At 40.3% G+C, this 17658-nt stretch overlaps 1 protein-coding gene across 2 annotated transcripts in view; it reads right to left on the bottom strand.

The window, feature by feature from the left end:
* Positions 1-17658, bottom strand: part of arhgap35a (Rho GTPase activating protein 35a) — a 63478-nt gene that overhangs the window by 19447 nt on the left and 26373 nt on the right. For both annotated transcript variants that reach the window (XM_079481728.1, XM_079481729.1), the window contains exon 2: positions 68-4188. In XM_079481728.1, the coding sequence (XP_079337854.1) occupies positions 68-3796 (3729 nt within the window). In that variant the 5' untranslated portion in view covers positions 3797-4188. The remainder of the gene's footprint in view (positions 1-67; positions 4189-17658) is intronic.

Below are 17658 nucleotides of genomic sequence, written 5' to 3'. Positions count from 1 at the left end.
TCTTAAAAAGTATGAGTATTATTGTTAATAATAATTGTTGTATTATTTAAAATGTTGTAAAAGCTACCTTGGTCGTTCTGCGCAGGCTTTTCAGAATATTTCTCCGTTTTGGATCTTCACCTTCCTCATTTAAAGAACTGTCCCCTTTCTGTGCTGTAATATCGTCCTCTTTTGTCTTGGGGAGGCCACCAAGTTCATCATCGCTGCCGATGAAGCTTGTGCGAAAGCTGCTAAACTTTCCAAGACGCTTTGAGCGATCACGATACAGCCGAGGTTTAACTCCAAGAGCGGACAGTTTTCGTCGACGCTCCAATGAACTGCTATCAGCTTCACTGTCTGACCCATTGCCTGCACCATTAGGATGACTCTTGTTTGCATTGCGAATAGTGATGATCTTGCCTTGTGTGCTATCATGTGGTACAGAATATATGTTTTCCTCCTCTGTGGGACGAGGTTTTACAACGGCATCCATTGGCTCAGCATAGTCAGAAGGATCATAACCACCTTCGCTGGCTGGTGGCCAGGTGACTGATGGTAATGAGCGCCTGTTAACCCCAAGGTCCATGAATGTACTGAAGTTTGAGGTTTTAGGGATGTCAAAGGTGACATTGGGCTTTAGCCGCACCTGAAGTGGGACTTTGTTGTTAAGCTTGTTTTCAAAGGTGGTGATGTCAGAAATAAGTGAAAAGGTATCAGCGTCTTGATCAGGGTGTTTGAAACCACCATGAGTCAAGGTGCCATCATCCCTAAGGGTAGGATAAGGTGGGGAGGCCTCAATGTCGTCTTCCGAGTCCAACAAAGTGGTGCTTGGAGAGCCACATCGAGGTGAGGAAACATTCTCATTGATGACATTCTCAGCAACATTGTCATACATGTGAGTTGCCTCTACAATGGTTCTTTTTTCCACTGCCTCTTTGAGGAATGGCTGGAAGTGGTCTATCCGATGCAAGCCTCCCACCACCCCACCCGGTCCACAGATCACGGAACTGAAACGAGCATCAATTTCACGTGCCAAATCCTCACCTTGGGAAAGCTGCTCCCGGACTGCCTCTGACTCCGCAAGTTCTGACTGAGTCTCTGCAACAGCGAGCAGCTGCACTGGAATAATGTCCTGGACCTCACAAAGGAAGGCACAAAGAGTTTCCATGGAAGCCTTTCGTTTGGCTGAGTATACTGCTATGTAACCATGCACTAATCTGCTTTTACGCAATGAGAACGATGAATGATATGACAGTATAGCAAGATCAATGCTTTGCCTTTGGCCACCAACAGATAACTCCAACAACACTGATGTTCCACTGGATAGATTGGTGGACGGCCTGCAGTGCTGGGGCAGCAGGAATGGTGACAGAAGCTGGTCAACATCATAAGTGTCTCCACACATAAGACACATTACAATTCGTAAGTCAGCCTCTAAGCTCTGCTGAGATTCTCTGAAGCTTCCAAGTAAAGGCAATACGGGCAGAGAGCTACTGAAAAGACTAAGTGAGGGCTTCCGCGTGTCTAAGAGACCTTTTAAAATCTGGTTTAAATGCTTTTCAGTTACATTACGACCATATCCCACACCTGGAGAAGCAGGTTCCAAATAACTGCACTGAAATTTGCCAGCCACTTGTTGACCTTGTTGAATCAGGCTTTGGGCAGTTTCACCCCCAATGTCGGCAATTGAACCAACACCTCTTTTTGTGACCAGTAGAAGAGACAAGGGAAGCTGTAGTAGGTTACTGTCCCTTCGACCTAGAGTTGATTCCCTTAATTTCTCAAAGCAGTCAATGACATAGGATAAGGATTCCTTGGAGTTGTAGAGGCATAGGCAACCATGTGGGGCAAAAGTAGGGGTTTGGAAAGAGTTCACCGGAAGGCGCACATTGCCCTCTATTGGCCGAAGAACCAGTTCATAAGTCCTTCCGTCGAGCATGTACCGGTCGTCATTGGTGCAGAGTGCTCTGATCTCATTAGCTAGCTCTCTTGCAAGTCCATCTTTGCCAATAATTACAAGATTCATTCTTTCTACTTTTCCCTCGCCAAATTGGGATTTTGAGTTGCCGTCAAATGAATATCGAGTGGGAAATCGAAGGGCTAAGAGATGCTCAATTTTGCCATCCACACAATGAGGACTGCTCGGACAAGTTTCCTTCGTGGGGTGATAGATAAAATGGATATGCTTAAGTACCAGGGCATCTCTCTCAGCCTGAAGCTTTTGGAGGGCTTTAAACCGCTGTTCCTCTCCCAGAACCTCTTGTATGGCGCCCATTTTTTCTTTGCTTGGCTTAGCATCAACTTCAAGTTCATAGAACAACTCCGAGTATTCCAGTAAAAGTTCTTGGAAGTCTTCTTTGGCTTGCTCAATAATGACCTTCTGGTGTTTGCTGTAGATGTCAATGTACTCTGTTTCATCTAACCACTGATAAAACTCTTCATTCATGATGAAACTACGGGCTTCTTCCCAGGGTTTTCCAGGTGTAATGAATGGTGAGGAAGCAAGTTTCTCTTTAAACTCCCATCGCATCTCTGCCCGCTTTCGCTTGTTACGCAGATGCTCTAAGTGACTTTCATAGATGACTTCTGCTGCTGGGGTTTCCAAAAGATCCTGAGGAATGCGTTCATCCTCCATGTTATCAATGTGTGGGGTAGTTTCCCAAGGTGTGTCATCCAATATGACGAACCAATTGGAGAATTCACGCTTAGTCTCAAGAACTTTCTGTACTCCTGACCAGCTCAGGTGGTCAACCTCATCCAGCTCTGGGACCAAGGAGTTAAGAGCCTGTGGAAGTGTGCTGAGATAGATTCTACGCCGCTTTTCTATGTGCTCCTGCTTGAGTCTATGTACATGTTGCTGAAAAAGCTTCTTGGCTTTGGAAGTACCCTCAAGGAAGACGTAGTCTTTGTACTCGGGGGAAGTCTGCATTCTGCGATTGGTGTTGGGCCACGTTTCATTGTGGTTCTTTACAATGCGGCTGACCAGCCATTCATAGCGGTCCTTGGCGGACGCGATCTGCTGACTCTGCTGCTTGAGGGCTTCAAAGTACGGAATTATCTTGGGCCTCCCTCGACTCTTGTCTATCAACTGCACCAAGGTATGGAAGGCAAGGTCCACATTAACATTAGAGCGTGCTGAGCTTTCAATAACCTGCAAGTTCTTCTTCGTCAAGGCAAAGCTGTGAGAGTCTTTAATGTACCGCTCAACCCCTTCATCGCACTTGGTCAGAACAAGAACCACTGGCTTCTTGGTTTTAGCTAACTGGTTATACAGATTGGAGATAAACTTCATCTGGTCATCAAAGTTACGGTTCATACCCCTGCTCACATCCACACAGAGTAAAAATCCATCCACTAAAAGCTTGCCTTCGGGCATTTGCTTCTGCTCAAAGTCTTGTTCTAACCCAAGCTGATCTGTACAGAAATACATCAGCTTCTCAGCAGAGGCCAGTTTGGTAGAAGCTGCCCGCTTGATATAGGGCTGTAAGGCAGTACTTCGATGTGGCTGGAACGTCTGGTCATCAATGAACTCCGTTTGCTCAACAACGTGCATTCGACACTCAGCCCCCTCGTCCAACATTCGTACCGCCTCACCCCAAAAGAGGAAGTGGTCATTGTTTACCACTCTTCCACCAAAGTCACTTGTGCTTAAAACAGATGTGTGGTCCAAATAAAAGTCATCAGCACTGGGGCGGACGAAGCGATTACAAAGGCAAGACTTGCCCACCCCGCACTGCCCCTTCTCCTTCTCAGTCCCGGACAAACCTACCACAACAAGATTGTAGGTTGGTGCCCGGGCATCTTGTTTTTTTGCCATTATCAGCGTATGACAGAGCTCATCTTGCCATTCCCAGAAGCTCTAGTTTGAAAGCTGCTGGGCTGATTTTCCATCCGAGTGCTTACAGGCCTGGCAAAAATTGAATTTCTAAAGATCCAGAAAGTTGCTCTTAAGTTTTCTTCATGCAGGGCCAATACATACAATGTCCTCAATGTACAAATTTTAAATCCAGAGACATTGGTCCATCCATGAGTTTGGCAGAGATTTAGAAGTGGAATAAGGGAATGAGGTTTGAGGGTAGGGGAAATGAGGCACTGTAGATTTAGGCAGGTGTGCTGCAGGTGGTAACATTCCAGCCCATCTCCTCTCTTCAGGGGCTCTTTACCGCATTAATACTGTAGGTTTCAGGATTTCCCAGCCTGGAACTGTCCCTGAAAGACCGAGGGAAAAACAATGCATATTAGTATTAAAACAATTACTCAAATGTATATTTTAACAAAAATAACATAATTTGGTTATATAATGATATAATGTGATAAAAATATGGTGTTCATATTATGTTATTAATCCTTATCAAACAACAGAAAACATTGCTCCTGTCTGAATAAAATGAGCAACTAACATTAAAAACACAGAACACTGAATTATAATTACAGGTCTGATTCTTGGTGAAAAGTTGTTTTATTTTTCAGGTATTAATTACTGACAGTTTATTACTAAAATAGACTTTAATGGCTGAGGTCCATTCATTCAATGTGTTAAATCTATTTAAAAACATTTTTAAGCATTATATTCAACAGCACATTCAAATTTGCTTTCCAAAGGCCGTGAATATCTTCAAGAATTGTGATATCTCACTGGTATTGGTTTCCACCACTGAATTGTTATCAGTGACAAGACTACAAATTAGTTTCTGCATCACAGATGAATGTTTGCGTTTGATGTAACAGACCCTTAAGGTTTGTGTGCAAATTGCATAAAAACAATCTTAGATACATATTAATAAGCAACATCAAGTCTGGTGGATGTTTATATGCCACAACCACTCCTACAAGACATCACATTTGAATCCCTAAACACAAACCTGCACACATGAAAGCTGTAATAAGCATTTCAGAGCTACAGTTGTTATTAGGCAACAATGGTAACACGAATGGCCCTTAATACGCAGCACTGCACATTGGCTGATTTCCACATTCTCAAATTTGGTATCAAAACAAAAATGAACAACACGATAGTGTGATGCATTGAATACAATTAGAAAAGTCATTTGAGGACTAAAATGTATAAACTGTGTATACCAGAACTGAGAGTAAAGCATGTGGTTATCTAGAAAAGGAACAGATGACAAGTACACAAAGGAGCCAATGTCCCTGAGCAGTTGTTAAATGTATTTGTGTTGTATAAACTTAACATTTTAATTAAAAAATTAAAACATTTAAATGTTGTTTAAATTTAATCGAACATTTCATATTACAAATATTATAAATATTTTTTACATGTATTGACTTTAATCAAATATGATCTATTTAATATATTAATAAATAGCGTTTGTATTTGATAGCGATGCACCGAATGTTCGGCCATCAAAAATATTCAGCTGAAAATTGATTTAAAAGCATGTTCGGTCACGTGTGATACGATTAACCAACGTATTATTAAATTGACTAGACTAGAAATATATCTATCTATATATCTATCTGTCTCTCTCTCAGCGATGGTTCATGGTTCTACAGATGGTTCCTGTAGCTTAACTGGTAGGGCATGGCACCAGTATCACCAATGTCATGGGATAGATTCTTAGAAAACACATCAATGCGTAATGTATAGTGTGTAAACCCTTAATTATAAGTGATAATAGGTCTCTTTAGATGATTTGTGTTGAATCCAGGTGGCCACATTGGGAATCATCCAAGGAAAGAGAATGGCTTGGATCTTTTGCAAAGACATGAAACAAGCACGCCAGAGATCTTCATCTCCCATATCAACAACAACACCTGTGAGGCAAGACCAGGTAATGTGCTGACAGTGACTCTCCAAGCACCACATCTTGCAATCACAAGTGACACATGATGGCAGCCGCAGATGTCAGTGTCATGGTCTGTGCCAAATGTAATGACACCACTGAGACGAATTTGCTCTGGCAGAATAGCTTCCGTGCACAGGAGTAGCATTCTCGAAATCACTAACTATACCTGAGTTTCAACACTGCACTTCAAACCATAGAGGAAAGAAAACCCTAACATTTGGCCCGTGGCTTGTAGGTCACTGCCAGATTGGCGATAAGACCAGCATTAATGCTTTATTAAAACCACTCTCTCAAAAACCTTTTAAGCACACTTCTGCTGCTCTGTGATTAGCCAGAAATCAATAGGCACTTGCCATTAAGAAAACAAAAAGTTGGCTAAGCTGGCTTACCCAGAAGGGTAAAAGAAGCCTGAAAAGATAATTAAAAAAACAATCAAAACAAGGTGGATTCGCAGCTCGCGTATGTATGGAGAAGACATGAGTTACTTCATACCACACAGCTCAAGCATGTATAGAGACAACAGCAGTGACTTCAGAACTGTGTGCTCTACCCAATGTCATCATCCATCGCAATGTTTCACTGTACAAATCGGCCAACCCTAATTTACATATTTAAGACATATTTTTGGGTTCTTTGCAATGTGTAAACACCATTTAATGTTCAAAACTCTTCCTCTGTGAAACGTGCAGATTTTTACAAAACTCATCGCTCTGAAAAGAGAGGTGTGCTATGATTGGACAGTTCACCAGTGCTTGGTGATTGGTGGAATATTGCAAGCGTGTGACGGAAATGTAACGCTTCTTATCATATTTGGAACATCAGGTTCCAAAGCAATTGCAACGACAGGTACGCACACCAACTTGAATTTCCATTTGGGCGGACTTAGTCAGATGATAGCACGAACTGACGTAGATTTGTGGGGGTGTGGTTACACGAGGCGTTTCAGGCAGGTCTGGGTGAGCATTCACTTTTAGATAGAATGTATCTTTTGTTCTGACACTTTAACTTTTGCAATTTTACTGGTCAAATACATGCATGGGCAACTTATAATACACGGAAGACACAGAAAAACACAAATTCACTCCATATGAACCTTTAAACAAAGCAGATGTTTTCCCGATCTCCAGATCTTTAGCAGACACCTTAGAGACATACATGCGCTAGCTTGGAAGTCTTAAGCAAGACTTGCCTAGTTTATTTGTTGAGTAGCATATCAAAAAAATGTAAAGATGGACATTCTGTGAATAGTGGTCACAAAATGGGAACACTAGTTGGTGAGCTATGAGGAAGTGATCATATCATTCACAGTGGCAGAGGGCAAAAGATTATGTAACTATGCTAAAGAACAGATGGCTGTGGATGCCACCTGTCGTACCGTTTCCACAAAAAATACTCAAGATGTTACAACCAAGAGGACAAGATCTAACTATGTTATGTGGCTTGAATACACACTGCATTGTAGAAACACTTAGCTGCCTGCCCATAAAATGGCAGTGAACCCAATGTCTCTAACAGACATGCACAGCCAGCTGGGATAAAATCAACACTGGGTCACTAAATTGTGCCCTGTTAGCTGGTTTATGACCAAACAGTCATTGGCCCAATGAAGATCCTTGGTGTGAAGGAGCTTTAACCATTGTAACACGTCAGTATAAAAGCATTTCTTCAAAATCTAAACTTGTGGCCTAATGGTTAGAGCGTTGGGCTTGTGATCAGAAGGTCGCTGGTTCTAATCTTAGTGCCAGCAGGTCATGACTGAAGGGCCCTTGAGCAAGGCACCTTACCCCTGATTGCTCTGCAGTAATGCGCCGCTGTATAAAACTACCTGTAAGTCGCTTTGGATAAAAGCGTCTGCCAAATGAATAAATGTAAATGTAAATATAAGTGCATCCCTAATAATAAAGTTTTACATTACAAACATTTCTATCAGTATCCAAGAACCAGGCATGCGTTACAGCCATTTTTCAGTTCGAAATGCTTTTTTTAATTGGTGCAAAAAGATGAATCACTAGCTTTAGATTTGAGCCATGTTCATTAAATGGACAATTTAAGAGCAATTTTTTCATCCATTAATTTGTATGAATGTGATACAAGAACCCATTAATCTTTATCATATTTAGTCATTCATTTTACTATTTCTTATTGAAGTTAAACTATTGGAACTCAGATACAATCATATACATGACCATGTTTGGACAAGGCAACAATTTGTTCCATCAAGCCAAATCCTGCTTTGTATGAAGCTTGATGGATTGAAGACTTCATTTTAACACTGTCCCTGCTGGTTCATGCTCCACTAGATGAGGATATGCCCAGACTTGTCCTCATTTGCAGCCAGCATAACTTGTTAAAAAGTGGACGGGGGTGTCGAGGAACGAACGGAGAGAGAGAACCAGAGTTGCACGTGTGCAACGCATTAACAGCATATGGTGGCCAACAGGGCGTGAGGCTAGTCCATGCTGTTAAATAAAAATAGTAATTGACTCTCGCCAGACCTGTTTGACTTTCTTCTGCAGAACACAAAAGAAGATATTTTGATTAATATTGTCTCCCACTGACTTGAATTGTATGAACACAAAACCACTGCAACATTTTTCAAAATTCTTCTTTTGTGTTTCATCAAAAAAAAAAGAGTCATATACAGGTATTGAGCAACATAAGGGTGAATCAAATTCACTAGACCTATCGTTTTAAATGTGGGTATCGGGACTACCTGCCGGCAAGAGGGGACAACAAGGAGGCATTTGCATCTCACAGCCTCATTTAAGGGCAGTTTATTCTTTAAGAGACTGTCAAGGTTTAAACTCCTACAGTTTCTGAACTTCTGGCAACTGTTAAAAATAGGTCACGTTTCACTGGTTCTCAGTCCCGATGCACATAAGCTATGAGTACTCTTAAGATCACACAGAGGCTGTATGAATGGGAGAAGGAACCTAAGTTGACTTTAGTCCATAAGGTACTACGTTAGGCTTCACAGGAACTAACAGTTTCTTTCTTGATTTTAAAGCGGAGGTATCATGCTATGGCATGCATTCTGACTTCCTTACAATGTTGAACGTGCTGGCTTCTCATGCTTAACATGGTCATCTTGTTAAAAAACGAGTAGGACATAGTATCTCTGTGCTTGATACACTCCACCAGCACTCTAACTTGTTTCGGAAAGTTTTTTTATAAGTCTGTATCCCTGTTACGAAACAATTCCTTTTATTGGACAAATCTCCCTGAAGAGCAAGGCAAGGGGAAAGAAAGAACCTGTCCACTCGCCAACCGATGAGCATTAGGAAGACCCGCCTACCATCAAGATTGTATGGTGAACGCAATGGGCCTGCAGCTTACTCTTGCGATAGGGAGAGAAGTTCGAGGTGATTTTGTTTGTTCACGGCATTTCAGTGATGGGTGTTGTATATAACGGTGGATATAACGCTGGATTTGGAGATCGTTTGAAACTGATAGATGGCACGGTCCAAGGGCTTAAAGATGCCGTAAATGAACTGCACACAGTAAGCAAGAACCAAGCCAAATGAATGAAAATAAGCCAGACATCATGCTGAAAATACTTGCTGATATCAGCATTCTGTAGCTGTGGTATTCATAAGCAAAAATTAGCAGGAGTGGGTGGTCAAACTAGCATATGTACGTTGCTGGACTACAGTAACATTTCAGAGACATGGAAACAAGTTATTTTGGCAGGCCCCTTAAACGTGGTATTTGTAATCAAATATAAAATGCCAACTAAAATGTCAAGTGTTATCGGCGAAATGCCTATTGTTTGCTGAGTGTTTAAGTCGACAGTCGACACAATCAAACAAGAGAACAACAATACAACCTCCTTGAATGGGACAATAAAATGTTGCAGACAAAAGTGATTTCTAGGACTATAATTAATACCAACAAACATGAAAACTGCTATTTGTGTCCTGTCAAGCTACTTTGAAGACACCTGTCCAAATAGACACTCACACACATAATAATCAGGCCGAGAAGCTGCAAACAAGCACTTACACAGATATCGATGGCTCTTTTATATTCCCTTCAAAAGAAGCAAAGATAGAAAACACTGCTGAACAGCTTTAAAACAGTGAGGTGAATTTGGGTATTGTCATTACTGAAGATAGTATTACCATGCAGCTATAATAATGTGTTGTTATTATAGGAAGTGTACTTTAATTCCTAAGCATTTGTGTGTTGAAATTGGTAGAAACATTAGCCCATCCACTGATTTTATATGAAGAAACATTCCAATCCTCTATTGCGTTATCTTTACTGCCACGCGGCATTGAAAACGAGAGGCCATTTATACAGCGTCCCACAGGCCGTCTTTCGAGGCCCGTTCCATTTCCGTCACGTCTTCGCCAATGCTACGTTTTGTAAAAGAATTACAGCCCACCGAGCTGGCCATTATGACAACGCAAGGAGGAGGTCGAGCAAACACGGTTTAGTTTAAATGATGCCCCTTGAAACCCCATTTCTCCAACCGAATCAGCACTAATATGGTCGTAAGAGCAGATAGTCTACCCATCCATTTTCCCCCACCCCTTATTCCTCTCTTGAGACCTGGACTCCATTAGAGCACTGCCTGGGGCACAGAGGAACAGGGTCTTAGCACAGACAACATTTCCTGCTTGGGGAGAGTGTAATACTGCAGTAGAGAGAGCAAGAGAGAAGCGTACAGACATGGGAGGATGAGCAAGGATGTATAAAATATTCATCTGGAACGGCCAGGGAGGGGGAGAGACCGTATTCTCGTTATACAGAACATACAGAGTGAAACATAAATGTGTTTTCTTCTCCCATAAAAAGGCTCTACAATACTGATTCAATAGGCATAATGCATACACAGTCCAGAATGTCAGAAAAGCTTTGTAGTCATACGATACATACACTCTCATGTCTTATAGGGATGCACAGATCGACTGGCCACTGATGGTTTTTCGACCATTATTCATCTTAAACGTGTTAAAATTCAGGGCAGAGATATTCTAACAATGGCTACGCTCACAAACACTCGAGCTATCAAATCAATCTAATCACGGTGGATTTGTTGAACATTGGAAATGAAAATGGGTAATCCAGATGTTCATGTCAGTTTACACCATTGCTATTAAATATGTATTAATTGTACCATGTTCATTTTCAAGAGTAATTATTGTAATTCTGCTGAACTGCTGTACAGAAAGAAAGGGGGAAACTATAAACTCATATGAGAAAAGGAATTCAACAAGGATGCAAATACAAATGCGAGTGTGCTTGTTTGAGAGTTATTGCAGTCCATCAGGTGCGAAGCAGCATAAGATACAGTTTAAGTGCGAGCGAGTCTGTGATAAACCCGACTTAAGAGCTCACCAGAGATGTATGATTGTGATGACAACAGCAATAACAGTTTATCCTGTAATAACGACTATAAAGCTGCTACATCCTTCATAAGCCACAACAGCTTTCATATGCGAGACATTTCAATTACATTGGCCTACACTATATACTGTATGTGCGATAAATTGTAGGGTGAAATTTCTTCTTCGACAATTTATTTCACCATTTTTAGATGAGCACATCATTTCACAAAATTAAAACGTTAGACAAATATTATCACTTATATAAAAATAACAACCTTTTTATAGTTCTGAAATAAAATACAGATATTAGCAATGCTATTGAAAAAACATTATATGACCAGTACTACGGTACACCAGTCACAAATGGCGGTATTGCTGTGAAGAACTTTTTGCAGTACCTGTTTTTACAAGCTTGTACATACAAAAACAGCAGTCAGATTGTAATTTCACAAGGTTTTGAATGCACTGGTCTACTTGTGGATTAATAATGCACTTTCTACATCTTTGTATTTCCAGGATGGCTGGCTTTTCAGGCGTGATGAAATCCAGTTAACCACACACACACACACACTCACAAAAAGCGACCATAAAACCTCATGACCTAGATCCTAGAACTGCTTGGTTTCTGTGTCCAATCCACTGACTCAGAGGATCGTCATCATTCTCACCATGTTCAAATTTAAAATAAATTACCTTTTAGTTTCAGGGGTTATGTTCTTTTTGCTTACTTTGAGAGGAAGGGTGAATAGGGGATTTCTCATAGAAGCAACACTGTAATCCAGTGACCAACCTGAGAAAAGCTTTTTTGTAGCTCAGCTGGTGCTGGCTACAAAACGTCATAGATTTGATTCTTAAAAAGCGCCCAAAACAGACAGAAAAAAACGCTTTGACTAACATCACCTGTCAAATGCACAAAAAGGATGATTGTTACCTTCTTTTAGCCCCGTTAAGATAAGGACTAAACATTTGTCATCGAGGGGCTCTGAATGATGACAGCTATTAATTCCTCACACCACCAGGAATGGTGGTGAATTTGACAGCGATAGGGGCTCTCTCTTAAAGCCACACACCAGCACGGCGGCCCTCGCCAAACTCCACAACCCACACAACCTGCTGTGCAGAACTTGAACACAGAGTTTCTTTTAACTTTAGCTCTTTAAATACCTCAACATTGAAACGCTGACAACAGTCCAAATAAACCCAGGGGGAGGACTGCAGCTGGTGCTTAAGCCAAATCGTGATCTTTGGGGACTGGCTGGCGTTTGTGATGTTTCTCTCACCTGAGTGCCCAAACAAGAATGTGAAACTTTTGTCCAAATCTGCTGACTAAGGACAAATCAGAAAACTGTGATGGAACGTTTGTGAGATCCATTTGGAAGTGATTTACCAGAGAGGGAGAATCAGGCAATTGTGAAATCAAGCGGCGAAAGGGATTCCGTGTCTTTCGCCTTTATCTTTAGTGTAACATTGGCCAAGACAGCAAGATAACCATTAGGAACTTCACATATACATTTTGAGAGTAGCACATTTTGTTATTTTATCTGTGTATCAAAGTATATTCGAGTTACAGTTTTATAATGGATATTGTCTTAAAGTGCACACTGTCAGATTTATTTAGAGTGTATTCACATCCAGATTAGCTGAAGGCTTTAGGAATTACAGCTCTTTAATATAAAGCACCCCCCTTTTTCAAGGGACCAAAAGTAATTGGACAGTTGAATCAAAACCTGTTTTATTCACAGGCATGGGCTTTTTCTTGAATAATTTCTTGATATATGAAGCGTGTAGTTGATTCTACGTGTGGTGTTTGCATTTGGAAGCTGCTGCTGCAAACCCATATCATGGAGATCTCCATGCAAGTGAAACAGACCAGAAAGATGCCAGGAACATTAAGAGCGTTCTAAGGAGAAACAACACACCGCAGAGCTCAGCAACAAAAAACTCTTGGGCGTCCATATGAGATAAAAGTGGTGGCTGATGACATTATACACCTAAAATAACAATAAATGTGCGTCTGTCCAAATATCTATGGACCTAACTGTATATGTAGTCACACACTCAAATGCGGACAGGCACACCCTCATCTCGTGCATAAACAGGCAACAAAGACGGCAACACAAAGACGCTTTTATAATTTCACAAAGCCTTAACCCTTCAGGGCCGAACACTCCCAAGCTGCCAATCTATCGCACCACTAACGGCACAGATTTACAGGTTAATTGGCTGGTAAATTATGTAGGGGCACAGGTGTTTGGAGTACACAGAAAATCCAACCAAGACTAGTCATTAGGTCACACTTAAACCCTAAACCAGACACTTTTGCTTGGGCAACATCAGCCAAATGTTGGCAGATTGTAATGAATTCAACAAAGTTGCTAAAGTGCTGTATTAATGTTTCGTCAGCCTAGTTTATGGGTAATGGTACACATAATGTGCGTTATACAAATATACGTAATACACTATAACCTATGAGACACCAGCAAAGAAGGGTTTTGCTTTCAAACAGATGGTTCTTACACTTATGTAGCCGTACCATATGTTCTTACAATGATATACAATGTCTTTCACACACTTATCCAGTTTGTTTTACTGATTAAATCAATCCAATAATAGTTTTTTTAAAACCAAGCATCTCAGAGAATATTAAGCCCTGTACAGTATAAAGTATATATTTTAGGTTTCAGCAGTGATTATGTCAAAATTATCAGTGACTATCATTGCAAAAGCTTCACCCATTCAAAGCATCGCCGCTTCAGCAACATACGTTCATACGGGCATCACTGGCCGCTGGGTCGTGACCTGCGCTGTTTATTTTAATGTTCTACGTCATGAGCATTTCATTCGAAGTTAAAAATAGTGCAAAGCAATTTGTTTTTCATTTTGTTGAGCTCCATCTAGCAGTTTTTATACACAAGAATGCATCAATTGTGGATGGCACTGAAGAAACACATCCTACTGGGGTCAGGTCAACCTGAAACCCACTAACAAGCAACTAACATTTTTCCAAATTCTTAAATAATATAACTATGGATATGCTAAGACTAATGTGAACAAGCAAAACAGAACATCAAGAAAGCCAAACAGATGCTCAACTGGTATAGTATAGCACTAGCAACGTAATGGGTCAAATCCCCTTTTTATAAACCATACAGCTTGAAAGTGGTCTCTTTGGATAAAACCACGTGCAAATGCATATTTGTAAATGAGAAAGAAACAAAAAAACAGAAAAGAAAGCTAGACAGAACGACAATATCGTGATTTTTAAAGGAAGTCAACAGGGCTTGGTAGCAGCTGCAATGGGGCATGTTCACTCGACGAGTGTCATAAAGTCTCCAGTATGTCCAGACATGCCGCTATCTGTTGAAGCAGGAGATGACAGTGCACTTTCTCATACTGGGTTAATCATACTGTGGAAAACATGGGGCGGAAGTTCTCAATGAGAAAAACACAGAGAAGAAACCATTCAAACTCACCAAACTAACAGATTAAGGCAGGGAATGAAACCTGAAAGTGGGAGGGAGAGAGAAGGAAACAAAATCTCTCAAGCTAAGCGAACCCCAGACATCTGATTCAATCTCTAGAGAGCGAAAGCAAACTATGAAAACACCTGAACCTGGCATGGTGTCAATTAGAGATAATGACTTTTTACCTGTTGCCACAGTAACTCACTCTTGAGGCGCTGACAGATGGCTGTGGACACTTTCGTCTGCTTGTGTTCTTCAGAGAGGGCAACCATAGCTAAATCTTTAATATTGCATCTATTCCAGGGGTCTCCAACTTTTTTCGGGGCAAGGACCCCTTAGATGAGAGATGCATGGAGCAGGGACCCCCTTATACTAAATGTGTAAACAGAGCTAATTAAATGGAAACAACCCTTATTGTCACAGCAATATTATGTTAAGACATTACATTAGCACTATTATGCATGTGATTGTTGAATGAGTTATTTCTGAGAACATGATGATGGCAAATTTTCCACTTAATATGACACAGTAGAACTTTTTTTTATTCTGTGGTCTTCATTTTAAATCACTCATGTCACTCACATCAGCGAGTGTCACTATTCCAGTTAAACCATGTATTATGTCGCAATTCCGTGTACTTGCCAAAGCCATCTGTCACATGGTGAGCATTCATTTCACATCCTATGTAAAGTTTATTTTAAGTGGAAAACATCAAAACAAGACCAGGCCTTTGAGCCTACAAAACACAATAATAATACAAAAAACTTACAAAAAGTACAAGCCGCCAGACTTATTTAATCTCAAATGTTAAATAATGTTCAATATTTCCACCTCTTTTTCAAAAATCCTCATTCTAGTGAATTTTCCACACATTTGATCTAGGGCTGGGCGATATGGCTTAAAAAAAAAATCTCTGATTTTTTCACAACAAACCCGATTTTCGATTTTAATCGATTTATTTTTTCTATTTAAAAACAAACTACAACTGACAAAGAACTTGCTCAAAACAAATGTACTCTTTATTTTGTTCTGATTTTCCTTCATGCAGTTTAATCTAAATTTCCCATTGGGGCATAAGTGTAACAGGAAACAAGCCTTAAAACATGCTTATAAACGAGATGGCAGGCCCTGCCATTGTAAACAGTGAAAATGTAGCTTATCAGTTTTCTAATAACCTCAAACTTACAGTGACACAATGCACCTTCAAAATAACTTAAAATATGAAAAAATAATTTAATTGTGTCCCTTTTTGGTCAAATAAATGTGGCAAAATGACTAAATTAGATTGTACAAAAATACATACAGCAGTGGTATTCATAAAGTGCAAACAAAACTTTAAACGGTTTTCCTGAATCCCTGAAATTGTAAACAAAATGAAACATCTACATCCATTACTTTAGTTTCAACATTCTTCATTTACACATTTTTAGCCAGGAAGACAAGCCTGTCTACTACCCCTGGCTTGAGGCATGCCCGGTTACATGTAACAATGCCCTCTCCCACACTGAAAAGCCTATCTGATGGGGCACTTGTAGCAGGGACAGACAAGTGTTTTTTGGCCGGATTACTGAGCCTTGGGAAGTTTGGTTCGTGACGCTTCCACCACTGCAGTGGATCAGTGTCTGGGTGTGCCGCTACCCTCTTAACAAAATCCATGTCGCAATTAGACGAGAGCCGCTTGCCAGAAGCCCCTCCCATGATGCGTATTTCACTCACGAATGGCGCGAATTACACGCGCAAATGGCGCGAATTACACGCGTGAATGAAGCGAGTAAAATCAAAATGTTCAAGCGTCCAACTACTCGCGAATAGCGCGTTTTATTCGCGCAACTCGCGTTTGGTGTGAACACTCGAGAGCGTCGGTCGTAGAAGTTAAAGAGAAAACCGATTTTCATTAAAAAAAATCGCCCTAAACGTCAAATTCGAGTTAATCGATAAAATCGATTTATCGCCCAGCCCTAATTTGATCCCAAAATCTCAATTCTAACATTAAACTCGATGGACAAATCAAGAATGTTCCAAAATCGTGTAGTGTTTTTCAAAACCAGATAGAAAAGGAAACACTCAATTTGCTAAGACGAGCGGTGGAGATCGAACGCACAAACAAGAGGGAGTATGTGTGTGTTTTTCTTGCTCGGTCAGACTCGCCTCTAGCTTTGGCAGTTGCGAAAACCGCCCTGAGGCGGCCAGAGGTTGGAGGGTTTTGTGCTTGCTCGTTCATTTTAAATGGGCAGTCAGACGGGGAATGCCATTAGTCCCATCCTGCCTGTACTGACTCAACCATGGGCGGCAGTAACCTCGGCCTCCTTCCAGCAGTCATCCACCCCTGCTCTTAATGCATATGACTCTCAGTTACACCTGAAGACCTTCATTCTATTAAACCGACACTTTTAAAGGTCTGGTGTGTAATTTCTCTGCCATTAGCGGCAGATGGAGATAAACTACATACGCTCAGGATGGGACTAGTTCTTTGTTCAAACAAAGGGGGATGGGTTAAGTGTTTGACGCCCATTTCAAAACTTTTTAGTAATTTTGGAACATTTTTGTATTTAACCCTCCAACCTCTGGCCGCCTCAGGGCGGTTTTCAGCCGCTTTTAGATTATTAATGATAATTTTAAATCTAACTTTTGTTATTTTGCCTTGTTGTGTTGTTACTGTCGAGCTTGTGCAGAGGCAGCAGTTTTTGCCAGAGGTTCCATAACCTTTTATGTTTTACTTAGTCAATGTTTTCTTGTACAGCTGCTTTGTAATGAAAATAATAAAAAGCGCTATATAAATAAAGCTGACTTGACTTGACTTTATTTTAAAACGTTTTTACGTATTTAAAAAATGAAAAATATTAGTTGTATAATATTGTATATTAAATAAAATATTATACTTGATCATTTTTTCTTTTAATAAACAATAAGAATAAAATGAAAAAGACAAACGTTATTTATAAAATCAAAAGATTTGTAAATTATTGAAATGATCATTAAAAATATATATATTTTAAATATTAACACATAATATTTGTTTAAATACTGTGCTAAAATTCGTTTTCATTTAAGATTTGTTTTTAAATAAATAAATCA

Source organism: Barbatula barbatula (genome assembly GCF_947034865.1).
Source record: "Barbatula barbatula genome assembly, chromosome: 19".
Taxonomy (NCBI): Eukaryota; Metazoa; Chordata; class Actinopteri; order Cypriniformes; family Nemacheilidae; genus Barbatula; species Barbatula barbatula.
The sequence above is the reverse complement of the archived record's forward strand: the minus strand, read 5'-3'. Positions and strand labels throughout refer to the sequence as shown.